Here is a 14,582-nt window from a genome sequence, read left to right as displayed (position 1 = left end):
GATGTCTTGTCCACCAGGGCATGAAACAAGAAATTTTTATGTCTAGAAGATGGGAGAAGACTACTTTTAGAGGAGGATGTGTGTTACGTAATTGTAGAATTGCTACTTTCTGAAAAGAAAGTAGTTTCTTTTCAAATTTGGAGACACACTGCAAGTTTTCAGTACCATTTCAGTTGAAAATCAAGCTAAAGTTAAAAATTTGTTCTAGTGTTTTAACTTATTTTACAGATATTTTATTGACTAGCAAAATTTCCACCCTTATTAATCAACTAAAATTCCTTTGTGTATAGACTTTTTTTTTTCTATATAAGGACGATAATATGTATAAAATAAATATTCTCAAAAATTGTAAAAACCTTTATTGTCAGCTTTGTTTTTTCCTTACCCCTTATACTCTCAGCAGAGAAAGGGGTGGTATAAAATCTTTCTCCAACATAGGTAATTTCGACTTAGGAAAATATGCTTTCTGATCTTGTAAGCACAGTTTTCTTGTTTGTTTGTTTGTTTTTTTAAACAAGGATTGTGCTTTTACATATACAGTAAAAAAAAAAAAAAAAAATTGTCAAAAGGACAACCTACTCTTCTTTCACATGTAGATGACTTTCCTCTCTCTTGTGTGTCTAGGGAATGCTGGCACTAGTTTTGAATTGCATTGATCGTTTAAATGACTACAACAGTACAGCTCATTTTGCAGAAATTGCAAGAGAAGAAAATAGTACAGCATGGAAAGAAATTTTAAATCTCCTTTATGAACTGCTTGGTAAGTTCTTCAATTAAAAAAAGTAAGTTAAATATATATATATATATGTGTGTGTGTGTGTGTGTATGTATGTATGTATGTACAGGATATAGGATATGTATTCTACTCACTGCTTCACTGCCAAAGAATATTTTGTATGCTTTTCATTCTGTCACATAAGTTGTAGAATTTCTTCCATGTACTTAGTGACTCAAATTGCAGAAAATAGAGGTTGTTGAGCAGTGTTACGATGGAAAAATTAAATTCCAGCTAGAAAAATAAATTGATACAACATGCCAAATTCATGGTTTTTTTCATTATTATTACTTGTGGTATGTGAGCTGACATGAATTATTATTTCAAATATTTAGAAAAACTGAAAAATGTTTTCTGTTTATGAAGATGAAGAGAAACTTAAAAGTAATATTCAGAATTCATAGTTTTATAGAATCCATTTTTTCACTTGAGGCTTAGTATTAATAAAAATAATTACATCAAATAAAAAATAAAATATTATTTTCAATTTCAATGCCAAGCTTTCTAGAATGAGCTGCTCTGGTGTTACAATAGGACCAAAACTCTATGGCAGAGAAGTATGTGCATCTGTTAACTTCCTCATATAGAAGAAACTTGTCTTCTGGTAGAGTTTTAGATGCATTTCAATTTAATGAAAAAAACAGTCTGAAGTAAAATAAACAAGAGTTAAAACAAGAATAAAACAAAGTAGGAATCAAGCTTTGAAATGTGAGATTCACAAGAAACATGAGTAGCTCAGTAAGTAAGCTGTTTCTGTTGAAGTCTTTTAATTGCTAAAGAAAGTAATGAAATATTATTGTCTGAATTTTAGTGCAATTTTAAGAGTTCAAAGAAAAGCATTTTGTAAAAAAAAAAACAAAACAAAACACCTTTGTTCTTTGTAGTACTTTTCTGATGTTGTCTTGATTTTCTTCTGCAGAAATTCTGCAGAATATTAATTCTTCAAAACAAAAATCTTTGGTTATCTACAAAATGCTATTTGTTATATTTCTTTGTTTTATTTCTATGATCAGTAATAACTTCTAGAAGAAAAAATTCTCAATTGCTTAGAATACTCAACTAGTAATGAAGTTTCAAATAGCACTGTGTTCTATGCTTCTGAAGACTGAAAGCTGTCAATTCTATATCAAATTCTATATCAATTCTAATATGTTGATAGTTGCATGAAATAAGGGTGTTAAATAATTTCTATTACTAACCAATGGTAGGAGTGTAATTCTGCTTTCCTCAGTAGAGCTTCTGTGAACTGAAAAAAAAAAAAAGTTTCATGCTCGTTAGATGTTATGCTTGTTGTGGATACTCAAATGAAAATCTTAATTATTTGTTAATATTGCACTTAGATTATTATCACCTTTAAGATATGTTAGTTTGTTTGTTAAGTTATTATGGAAGTGTAGAGATACATATGATCAACGTTGGTGATTTTGAAAAAGAAATCCACTGTTTCAAAATTATGTCTTGTGTGGGTTTTTTTAGCTGCTCTCATTCGTGGCAACAGAAACAATTGTACTCAGTTTTCCAGTAACCTTGATTGGCTAATAAGCAAATTGGACAGATTAGAATCTTCCTCAGGTAAGAGTTATCAGTGTGAATTAACTATCAATACAACGTACACAGGTGCCATGCTTGAGTAGTCATCAGAGTAATTTTGCTTGAAAATAGCATGCATTAGAGAAAAAAGAAAAAAACTGCACAAACCTCTGTATCTCCACTGTTTGTTTGTTTGTTTGTTTTTTAAATGAGTGAAGTGTTATATTTAAACAGTTTTGTTTTTCATTCATTTGGTATGTGCAGTATCACATCCAATCAGACTGTATAGTATCAGACTACTGTCTCATTACTATCAGATAAGAACAGAGTTGCTTGTAGATACAAATGCAAATAACGTAAACATAGAAATTTCTTTTTGTATGAGATGTTAAAATCAAATGATGCCATTTTCCCCGGTAACACCTTTATCTCTCTTATTGAAAGGAAGAATTTATACTTGCATTTTCACTTTAAGTTGTGTCAATTTTCAAATAAAAGCACTAGTAAGTGCTTCATAATGCATTTATGTCTTCACATCTTCATACTTCACATCGTAGTCATATCGGTAACAAGTGGTTTTATTCTCTTTTTAGACTGTAGAAGAGATTATCTCTTAAGATACTCTGCTATTTATTGAGTTTTTGGACAGTGTTTAGTTGTGAAGATGATTAATGACAACATTATTACTGTGATCTTTATTCAGGTATTTTGGAAGTGTTGCACTGTATCTTGATTGAAAGCCCAGAAGCTTTAAATGTTATAGCTGAGGAGCATATAAAATCTATTATTTCACTGTTGGACAAGCATGGGCGCAATTACAAGGTACGTTTGGAGAAACTAAGGATGTTCTGATAGTTGGAGGGAAAAAGTAAAATAATCAGGGAAACGTCTACTTGAGATCAGTAGTACTAGCACCTTTAAACAAATAAAGTTGGAGTATGTCTACAACATTCCTTTGTTGAGCTTTAAAGACACGTATGTAATTGTTTTGCTGTTTCAAGTAGGGCAAATATGCCTACATGATCATAGGTAATTAAGAAATATCAATCAAAATATCAGTCAAAACTAGTTGTATCTATGATTTTTTATTAGCTGGTTTCTGTTAGCACCTGGACAGAGTAAACCCTGCTTTGTGACCCAGAGTTCTGCAGACCTACTTAGCGAATAAGAATGACTGACACAAATGTTCTGTTCTGCATCTGCTTATGTTGGGCAGGAGTTTCCAAAGTCAGTGTAAACTTGATGCTGTGCCTTGGGGGTGGTCTATGACGCTTTACCCCATTCTATCATCATCTCTGTGATGGCTCAAATGCATCTTTAGATGCATCTTAGAGAATCCAATCTCTGGATTGTTTGTTTGTAATGAGAACGTTGTGTCCCTCAGTATTAAGCACTGTGTTACTATGTTCTCACTTTTAAAGGGTTTTGCCCACTGTCAATTCTGTTGTAACCATTAATTTCTCAGACAAGTATGTCAATTTCTTACAAAAAAAAAAAAAAAAAAAAAAGTTTTAGATATTTCTTAAGCTTTTTTGCTTTATAATGAATTCTTCTAAATGTTTTATTTTTCAAACTCCACGCGGATTATTTATCATATTAAAAGCATGCTTTGATAACAGATTCATAAATGATCTAAGAATTGCAGCTCAGGAAGTTCTTTGTACCACAGTAAATTTCTCAAAGTATTTAATTTTACCTTTGAAATTTTTAATGAGATGGAATAGAAAATACATTGAAGAATGGTGAAATGCATCTGTACTATCCTTGCTTTTTTATATTAGAAAACAAACTACAAAATCTCAAATCTTTATTTGAGGCATTTTGCAAACCCTGTGTTCTGAATGCATTCACAAGTTTTTTGCTATCCACAAGTATTATAGACTATATGCAATCTGTACTTAGGAAAAGGAAAAAGATAATTTCTACTATATTCTTTTCCTTAGATATATTCTGAATATAAATTAACAGCTGAATTACAGCATGTACAATAAAAACCATTATCCAACTTTCTTTTGATTTCCTCTTTCAGGTTCTTGATGTGCTTTGCTCTCTTTGTGTCTGTAATGGAGTTGCAGTTCGTGCCAATCAAAACTTGATCTGTGACAATCTACTGCCAAGAAGAGACTTACTTTTGCAAACACGTTTGATTAATGATGTGACAAGGTATTGTGAAATAGTTCATTATTATATTATATTATATTGAGACACAGACTTTAAGATATGCTTATATATTCTTAAAAATCCATTTTCACTGAGATAAGGCAGTTGTCCTGGCAACCATGCTCAAATGAGAATTGTTAATTTATTTTGATTGTTAATTGATTTTGAGATCTGTTTTGACATTAAATTGAAAGGTGAAAGTTGCTTATTTCTCACTCAAAACAGAGTATGACTTTATCTAATAATTATGATGGCATATGTAAACATATTGTGTGTGTTTTAAGAGACATTTTATTTCCTAGCAGTCTAACTAATGAAGTGCTATCCCAAATCAAATGCTATAAGCAAAATGTGGGAATCTACACTTACATAATATTTAGGTGTAAGTTATATACATAATACATATACTATAAATTGTGACATGTAGTATTTATAAAGAAGTTGCCCAGAGAGGTTGTGAATGCCTCATCCCTAGAGATGTTTAAGGCCAGGTTGGCTGGGGCTCTGGGCAGTCTGATCTAGTACATGATGTAGCAGCTGGCAACCTTACCTGCAACAGGGGGATTGATACCTAATGGTCCTTGATGTCCCTTCCAACCCAAGCCGTTCTATAATTGTAAGATTGGTGAAGTGAATTTGACTATTATACAACCAATATAACTCATGTGCCACATTTAATGTATTACACTAACTGGATTATGTTTTCTTATTTTAGCATAAGGCCAAACATATTTTTGGGTGTTGCTGAGGGCTCTGCACAATACAAGAAGTGGTACTTTGAATTAATAATTGATCAGGTTGATCCATTCTTGACGGCAGAACCCACCCATTTACGGGTTGGGTGGGCGTCTACTTCAGGTTATGCCCCCTATCCTGGAGGTGGAGAAGGATGGGGTGGCAATGGTGTTGGAGATGACCTATACTCTTTTGGTTTTGATGGCCTTCATCTATGGTCTGGTAAGTACTTTGTTCAGTCCCATTTATTCTTGTATTCAGGGATTACCAACCTGTATTTTCAGTACCTTTAAGTGCGTACATGCGTGTATGTGCATACACAGCATACTGATCTATAGTGAGCTGTATTCAGAACTTCAGAATACCGTGAATTTAGAATTTTTTAGGTCAGGCTGCTTTTCTGAGATTTTAGTACTGAGTAATGCCAGCTGGGCTGTTTAGCAGATGGCTTTTATTTTCATGATTTTAATTTAAAAATGGTGTTCTCTAGATCAAGACTTAAGTGTATCTGTTAAAAATTGGTGGATGTACTTATCTTAGATAAATTCATTATGGATGGATCTACACAGAGTCATACTTGTTCACTTTGCACCTACAGCTGAAGTTAAATAACATTATCCTTACACGTATGATGAATAAACTGAATTCAGATTTTGGTAAATCAATTCACAAAAGGTAATTCTGGCAATTAGAAATTACCACGCAGTATTTCCTATTTCTGCTGGTTTTAGAATATAAATTGCAGTGGTGCAACATCAAATTAAAACCTATACTGATGATCTTTGAAAAAAGCATTTTACATTGAACACTTGAGCGAAAACAGTCCTAGCAGAGAAAATTCAAATTTTCTGTAAATGCTTTTTAATATCTAAGATACAGTTTGTACTGCAGTGAAGTGATTAACTGCTTTTTATAGGAGTTTTATATATATATATATATATATATATATATATATATGAGGTTAGTGGATTGCAGCAATGTTGTATTTTTTTTGCTCTCTTAAGTATCAGTGACATTACATTTGTCGTCTTAACAGCCATTCTTTGCTTATGCAGATTGTAGATGATAGTGGGGTGAGTTAACAGGTAAGTGGACTTGACTGCACATTGCAGTCAGCTAGATGTGAGTGAGAGCTCTGGAAGAGCAATAAGTGTTTACGGGAGGGATCATCTAGGGTGTTGCAGATTGACTAAATTTGTAATAATGCACGCTTTAGAATAAGCGTTCAGGAAAAAATAGAAAGTAGAAGAAACTTCTACAGATGCTTTAAAGAATGTCCTGCAGTGTGTGCAGTTAACTGGAAAACAGGCTTTGAAAGTATCTTGTTTGTTTTTGTTTTTTAAATGATCCTTCACTCCTTAAACTCCGTGGAAAGGGAACTAGAGTATACTCTTTATAAGCAAACAGGTATCTTACAGAACAGAGCATATTGACCTTGTCAGTGTATAGTGCCATAGAAACAACAGGTATCTAATTCTAAGAATAAAATGGCAACATGGAAGCATAATAGCAGTCATTTTTAATTTCTTAATTTTCCTAACATACTCTCTAAATAAATTGTGTTTCAGAAAAGCAATATCACATAGGGCTACAAAATAAGAAAATATTTAATTACAGAATTATATATCCCAGATTATGTCAGTTACTGTCTCTTCTGAGAAAGCAATGAAAGGACAAAGAAATCGGTAGAAAGTGAAACAGTTGCTAGAATTTCTCTAAGACTGTACATACTTACTCTTATAATGCCATAAAGCAGTGCGAGAGCCCTGGCGATTGTGATCTGTACTTAAGATGTATGATAAACTTGACCGTGTTTGTATACCAGTGTTCATTAACATTGTGTTATTATTATCTAGGATTGCATTTTCTCTTGCTTACACCTTCTAATAATCATAAATTATTTTTCAGAGTGTGTCTGCTTCAAGATAAATTTGAGTTGAAAACTAAATTCATTTTCAAGAATGAGACATGGATAAAAAGTCCTGTTTACCCTTTCTCTGGAATGTTCAAACATTCAATTAAGATTGCAGAGTTTTGTTTTGGAGGGCATTTAACATTTTGTTTTACGTAGGGTTTTAGCTCTCTGCATGTTCCTGTTTAAAAAATAAAAATAATAATTAAAACTTGTTCAAAATTCTTTAAAAAAATCTGAAGTAAATGTGAGCTTGTAGACCCAGGCTGATTTAACAGTTTAGCAAGTAAATTTGCAAAATCCTTGCATGGGATTTTTTGTGTAAAAAATATCTCTATGTACATATTAATCTTTTTTTTCGGAGGGAGGGCTGAGTTGGGAGAAGGGGAGAGAGAGGAGGTAAGTTGAAAGGTGTATGCAATAGTTCAGTAAATCATTAATGCAAAATTAAATGCTAATGGAATCACAATAATGTGTTTGGCCATAACAGCAGGTCCAGTAAACACAACTTGAAATGCAAGCTAATCTTGCCCATGTAGTTAACACTTGTAGTCTATTTGAATGCAGTATTCAAAAGATGCTTAGTTAAATGAGTTCATCAGTATACCAGATTAAACAATACTTTTTTTCACAAACAATTGTTTTGTTGTTTTGTTTATTTTTTTCTACAAATGTTGCTTTCTACTTGGATTGATTCTGAAACTATTTATCCTGTTCATAAGTGTAATGTTATAGGCTGGTTGCTCAGGAGAACACTACATGCTACACTAAATCAAGGTAGTACTTGATAATAGATGGTCCAGATGAAGTCTAATATAAGCTCCAGGTGTATGGTAATCAAACAGGAGACTGGAAGGGAACAAAGGGACAAATATTATTCCAAAACATCGGCTGTTGCACTTCACTTGGGAGTATACTCCAAAAGAGAAGTATATCAATGTCAGTTTTAACAAAACAGGGTGCATAATTTACTTTGTCTAAATAATCTTGCATCAGGTTACAGCAGGAACTAAAATGATTTCAGCTGTGCATATTCTGCCTTCTGAATGGTGTCAGAGACCTCAAGTGCTTGACTCAGTTCATGCACTGTTCTGCTGCACTGGTTTGAATTATCTTAATTCATTCTCTGTTTTTGAAAGCAGAACAATTCATAAAACACATGAGGGCAAGATCATGCCTGTGTCTGAAAACAAAATCTTTATGATGTCTTTCAGGAAACGTATTTATCACTTCATTCTTAAATGCAAATTCTGGTTACTTGATTATTTTCATTCTAGGTCGAGTACCCAGAGCTGTGGCATCTGTCAATCAACATTTGCTGTCATCTGATGATGTAGTTAGCTGCTGCTTGGATTTAGGTGTGCCCAGCATTTCATTCCGCATTAATGGTCAGCCTGTACAAGGAATGTTTGAGAACTTCTGTACTGAAGGGTTTTTCTTCCCTGTTGTAAGCTTATCAGCAGGTGTAAAGTAAGTACTAGTTAATTGTTCTTCTGTCAGCAGTTTTTCACAAAAAATGTTATCTGATTTTACATAAAATCTATGCAATTTTTTTCTGTTCTGCAAACTGTCAGCTAGGAGGGAGGCAGGAAAGTATTGATTTTATTAGGGATGATTTCACTTTAGGGTGAAATGTTGAGCTTATTTGTAACCTGACCAAGTTACAGTGTCTGAAAATCGTTACTATTATGGGTATTTGGTGACTTAGGGGAAATTAATTTTGTCTCATTCCAATTATCAGTGGAAAAAAAGGCACATTAGAAACGCAGCACCTTATTTGACACCAATTAAAAATTCCATTCAGCATTCTCAGCAGGAGGTTGGAAAAAAAAAAAAAAAAAAAAACCAACACTAAACCATTAGTAAAACTGATACCATATTCACAATAGGGAACTCGCACACTGGTGTGAAGCAGCACTCTTCTTATTGATGTTGCCCGTTTCTTACCTGCTTTATAGCTAAAACAATGAAATAGAAATCTAAAAAAAATCAGAATTTAAAGTTAAATAGTGAGATAAATCTATCAGAAAATCTGAAGTTGTCATTGCACTTCAGTGGCCAAAATGGTTGTATTGACAGAGCCAACACATTGATAAGAGTAGCCCTTGCATTCACTGTTTGTTCTAATATGAGCAATTTCTGTTCCTCTGTAGCATACTTATTGCTGATACTAACAGGCAGCAATTGTAGGAAGAAAAGCTGTACACAAAATAAAGAAGAATTCTTCAGTATGAAAGATTGAAACTTTTATCTTTTGTAGGCTGAGCCTAGGAGTTAATTTTTTTTTTTATATATATGTTTGATTTTCAGGAGGGTTCTAAGGTCAGGTAAACTTGAAGCATGCTTTTCAAAATGAAAGATATGAATATTTCTTTCAAAATGAGATAAAAAGCCATGCTTTTAGTGATCCAGATATTAAAAGAGATTCTGCAGAATCAGGACTGTTGCAGCCTGTGTGGAAGCTTAGGGAAATGCCAAAAAGAGCAAAGAAGAAACAATTCTCAGCAGGAATTAGACCATCGTAAAGAGAAGATGAGATTTAGTGGTTTGTTATAACTTAGAAAAATTTATCAAATTGACAGGAAGCAACAAGCTATTTACTGGGATGTGATCATCAAACTGTTGTATGAGAGTCTTTTCCTTTCATTTTTGTATTTGTCTTCTGCCTACTTAGTCAGAGTTCTAGTTCTTAAAATAAAATTGACCTCCTTTTTATTCTTAAGTTATTTCAGTCTGCTTGGAGATTAGAGGTCTAAACTCAAAGTTGTCATCTCAGATACTGAGCTGCATTGGGATCATTGAAATGTTTAAAGTAAATTATTAATGAAATTAGAAGGTATAGGAAGGTGTATTTCTTGTGGATATTGAACAATTTCAGTTATTTGTGCTTATGAACATCTTGTTTGAGAAAACTTGAGTGTCATGCTCTATCTCTTCTCCTTAAAATTATTAATGAAATCTACTGTTTATGAACTAGGTTGATGTGACAGTTCTAGTATTTCTAGAATTATAAGTAAAAAGTTGTAAACCTCTGGTCATCCCATCACAAGAAATGCATGCTCTGTTAAATGTTATGGTTGTTTACCTCTATTGTTGGCCTACATGAGGACCTAACTATGAAGTTGAATTGTTTCGGGCTTTTTTTTTTCCTGGTATGTTCTTAAATTTAAATGAAAAGTGTATCTCTGAAAAGAAACAGAAAACTTCAGGGGTTTATTAGGAATCCAGGCTATTCATTTGAAACTCATTTTCAGTAGAACTTGGTGTAATTTTGTTTGCTTGATTTCTCTGTTATGATTAAGTGTCTTTTGTTTCACAATATCCTTTGGATTCTTATTAACACCTGTTTGTGTGAGTCCACTGAGTAGTTATTTGAAAAATCTTAAGTGGCACATAAAAGGTCCCTATGGTATTTTCGGACTATCAGTCCAAGTTAAATTAGATCTTCTTGATCATTTAATTGCGATAAAAATTTCACTTCATTCATACAACTATTTGATTTTAAATAAGAAATATATTATTTTACAATACAACGCTGGATTGAATAATTATTTTTGCTTTGGCTAAGATGGATCTTCAAAAAAAGTCAGTAGATGACATTAATATTGAAAGTATCTGCTAATAGAAATGCTTCGTAATTTATTTTTAGTACTTATTAAAACATGAAATAAACTACCATTTTATATGTGCTACTCAAATGTTTACATCTCTGAATGATATGTTTATAACGTTAGTATATGCTAACTATTTAGAAGTATAATTTCTTCACTGCAAATTGCACAGAGCTCGTTTCTTACTGGGCGGGCGTCATGGAGAGTTTAAATTTCTGCCTCCTGCTGGCTATGCCCCCTGTTACGAAGCCTTGCTTCCAAAAGAAAAGATGAAATTGGAACCAGTGAAAGAATATAAGAGAGATTCTGATGGAGTGAGAGACTTGCTGGGTACTACACAGTTCCTCTCCCAAGCTTCATTTATACCTTGTCCTATAGACACCAGTCAGGTATGTTACATACGCAGTAATAAGATAGTAAAATATTTCTTAACATGTAATTTAGCAATTCAGAAGCTAAGCTAACTTATTATCTTTCTTAACAATTTGTCATTTGTATGTTTTACCGTATTTAATTAAACTCATACATCTTGTTATTACAGGATTTGGTCAAACTAAAGCCTTTTCTTACTTGTGGAACTGTTATATTCTTCTCTTAGATTGCTCTTCCTTTTCATCTTGAAAAGATCAGGGATAAACTAGCAGAAAATATCCATGAACTGTGGGGAATGAATAAAATAGAACTGGGCTGGACATATGGCAAGGTATGATTTGAATGACCTCTCTAGGTACAGACATGTAAAATAGCCTACCAGAAAAATGTACTGGGACCTGTAACAGAGTGTTTAATGGTGGTTAGAAACATCTAGATAAAAAAAAGAAACTACTGATAATAGATGATTATGTAAAGCTAGTAGGAAATGTTTATATTAACAACTGATTAGGAGACAAATTTGCACTATAAATAAATCACGTATTTTAACACTATAGGTAGGAGACACTGTGAAAAAATACATTCATTGAGAAATGTCCTAACTACCCTAAAATGGAATTCTACTGAAAATCATACCAGCAGTGCGTAACTCAACAAATTCGTTTGTTACTCTGATGCTGGAGATTAAAGAGATAAGATGTCCAAAGTGTGTTATCAAATGAAAAAGTGTTAAAAGATAGGGAACAAATATTATGTTCAAAATGTTATACAAAATTCAACAATTAGACTAGAATCAATATCTTTCCCTAGTAATGTAAAATTCTAAGGATTACTTTCTGCTTTAAGGTTATTTCTTCTGGCTTCTTTTCAAGTTGAGATTTACTAGGACAGCAGTATGATCATAACTGTATCACACTTTAAAAGAATATTTTCCTTCCCTTGCTGCTATTCCACTTATGGGTTTAATTTACTTTCATTTCTCATTGAGAACTGAAAGTATCTTTTAGCATCTGCTAAAACGTCATTGTTGCTGAAAATTAGAGCTTTATTGCCCTTATTAACGTTATCAACATTTTGCGATGGAAAATTATTTCTGTGTATGAGGTGTCTAGTTGCCACCAGGATAGAAACACTCGGCATTGAATAAAAGAGCCTGTTTAAGTAAGCATCAGAAATACCCAGATTGTCAGTAATATCAGAAAAATGCAGTGCTTTAATATTTCAGAAAAAAAGAAATGAGAACATGACCAAATGATTATTGAAGTTTTTTGGATGAGAATGGGTATAATAGAGCTCATTATGCAAAATTTCTCTGTAGGTTGCTCTGGCGTGTAGTAGTAATCACTGAGTTTGCAGGCTTGCTTTCATGTGTTTGATGTTTTTATGCAGAACCCAAGAAATTGCTGGTTTTTTCTATTTTTTGTTGGTTAGTTCTTAAGAGTGCATGTTATAAATCAATCAGGGAGAGTTCAATCCTGGGAGAGTTCATTTGTGTAATAATGAGTAACTGTCGTTGAGTAAAGGTAAATTGTATTCTTTTATTTATTGCAGAGAATTAGCAGATTTCTAACTCTTGATAATGGTCTGATTTTGGCTTCATTCTTCATTTAGTATCAGGTAAATACTCTTTTTTTTTTTTTCTTTTTTTTTTTTTCCTTACAGATACGGGATGATAATAAAAGGCATCATCCTTGTCTTGTGGAATTCTCAAAGTTACCTGAGACAGAGAAGAATTATAATCTACAAATGTCAACTGAAACCCTCAAGTGAGCTTTGAATTTAAAAGATTTTTTTTTTTCTTTATTCAAACATTTTATATTATTGCATGATATAAAAACATGCTACATCATTAGAATCAAGGTGTGGTCTTATTGATTTTGCTAGAAATTCCAGGAACATGTTTAGACAAATTTAGAAAGTTATTTCTCGATGAAGAACTGAAAAAGAAAATGGCACCAAACCTTTTTGGCTTTAGTTGAAGAGGCGTAACTTTCGAGGAAGACTTTTATAACTTTTAACATATTTAATTTGGTGTTTTTAATAACTAAAAATATTAAGTATTGAAATTCCATTACTTTGAATGGCTTTATGTTTTTTTTTAAATATTATTCTGTGTATTCATATTAAAAACAAAATGGAAAAAGTGAAATGGATCAGCTCTAGAATGTTGTGTTTTACTACTGATGTTTTTCTATATTATTAGAACGCTTTTGGCCCTTGGATGTCACATTGTTCATGCTAATCCAGAAGCTGAGGAAGATCTTAAAAAAGTCAAGCTTCCTAAAAAGTATGTATCTTACACTAGCTATTAGATACTATTTCCAACTATAGGATATTGGTCAAGCAAAAATAATGTAACATCTTTAAGAAAAATACTTGACATAAACCACGTGCTCCTTGTAGACTTACAGAACCCATTGTTGCTCTATTATTTTTGCCTTTGATTGTGGTCTAGTGCTGCAGAATTATTCACATACCATAGCTATGTAAACTTATAATTGCATGCGTTGTAACAGTTATATGATTTTTGAATAGATATTCCAAAGTTGAAAACAATGTTTCAGGGCTTTTCTATCACCTAGCAAAGTAGAGCATGCGTAATATAAGGTGGCAAATGGATCTACTTGAAAAAGTTTGTACCTTTGCCTCTAATTAGTAGTTTCAATTTACACCTCCTTTTCCTGCCTTCCAAGAAAGTGTTTATTCAACATATTTACGTTTCAGAGACATTACTAATACATCTCTTAGAAGATTTGGTCAATTCTGTGCAAACAGAAAGAACAAGAGATAAAAAATCAGAAAGTGACAGTTGTAAAATGCTGCACGTGTTTTAAAAATGTACGTGTGTAGATTATGGCACAAATTACAATCTTTTTTTACTTCAGTTTTTACTTGGGTGCTAACTTATGGCAATCAGGAAACTAATAATGGCTATAATAAGTAGTCAGTAGCAGTCACCTCAAGAGCGGTAAAAATGGATTCAGCATTGTATCTGCTTTTTAGACTTGCCTGAGGGAATTCTGTAATCCTTCTAGGAAAGGTTACGGTCCTTCAACAAAATTTGAAGGCAGCAACAGCAATCTGAATACCTACCACATTAGATTTTCATATTAGTTTTTCATCTCACAAGGTGTCTTTTTTTCTGAAACATTTTCCATGATAAATTTAGGTTTTTAAACTGAGTAGTAAGATAAATAGTTTTATGAGATGGGAGATGATGATATTGATTCATTTGATGGCTTTTGTTAAAATAAATATATATATATATATATATATATATATAGTATATATATATATGCAAGGAAAATAACCTTTCCCATTGTTCATACTACAGGCATTCTGTCATAATACTTTTTTGATACTATTGTCTTCAATAACAGAACAAAAAATCTTGTAATCATTTTCTGACTCTTGTTAAAATACATACTGCCTGCATGAGTTACCTAGTTGGAGCAAGAGAATATCTGCATATATTTAAAATAGCAGT

At 32.5% G+C, this 14,582-nt stretch overlaps 1 protein-coding gene across 1 annotated transcript in view; it reads left to right on the top strand.

The window, feature by feature from the left end:
- The window catches only part of RYR3 (ryanodine receptor 3), a 156,753-nt gene that overhangs the window by 29,570 nt on the left and 112,601 nt on the right, over positions 1 to 14,582 (top strand). Inside the window, exons 14-23 of the mRNA XM_042813262.1 lie at positions 625 to 760; positions 2,252 to 2,347; positions 3,009 to 3,127; positions 4,335 to 4,468; positions 5,181 to 5,422; positions 8,390 to 8,582; positions 10,896 to 11,112; positions 11,322 to 11,426; positions 12,758 to 12,861; positions 13,299 to 13,382. Of these exons, the coding sequence (XP_042669196.1) occupies positions 625 to 760; positions 2,252 to 2,347; positions 3,009 to 3,127; positions 4,335 to 4,468; positions 5,181 to 5,422; positions 8,390 to 8,582; positions 10,896 to 11,112; positions 11,322 to 11,426; positions 12,758 to 12,861; positions 13,299 to 13,382 (1,430 nt within the window). The remainder of the gene's footprint in view (positions 1 to 624; positions 761 to 2,251; positions 2,348 to 3,008; positions 3,128 to 4,334; positions 4,469 to 5,180; positions 5,423 to 8,389; positions 8,583 to 10,895; positions 11,113 to 11,321; positions 11,427 to 12,757; positions 12,862 to 13,298; positions 13,383 to 14,582) is intronic.

The sequence above is a fragment of the Centrocercus urophasianus genome, unplaced genomic scaffold (assembly GCF_019232065.1).
Source record: "Centrocercus urophasianus isolate 14NV4802_14NV808 unplaced genomic scaffold, USGS_Curo_1.0 seq_14, whole genome shotgun sequence".
In the NCBI taxonomy this organism is placed as follows: Eukaryota; Metazoa; Chordata; class Aves; order Galliformes; family Phasianidae; genus Centrocercus; species Centrocercus urophasianus.
Note: the sequence above shows the minus strand (reverse complement) of the source record. Positions and strands in the feature narration are given on the sequence as shown.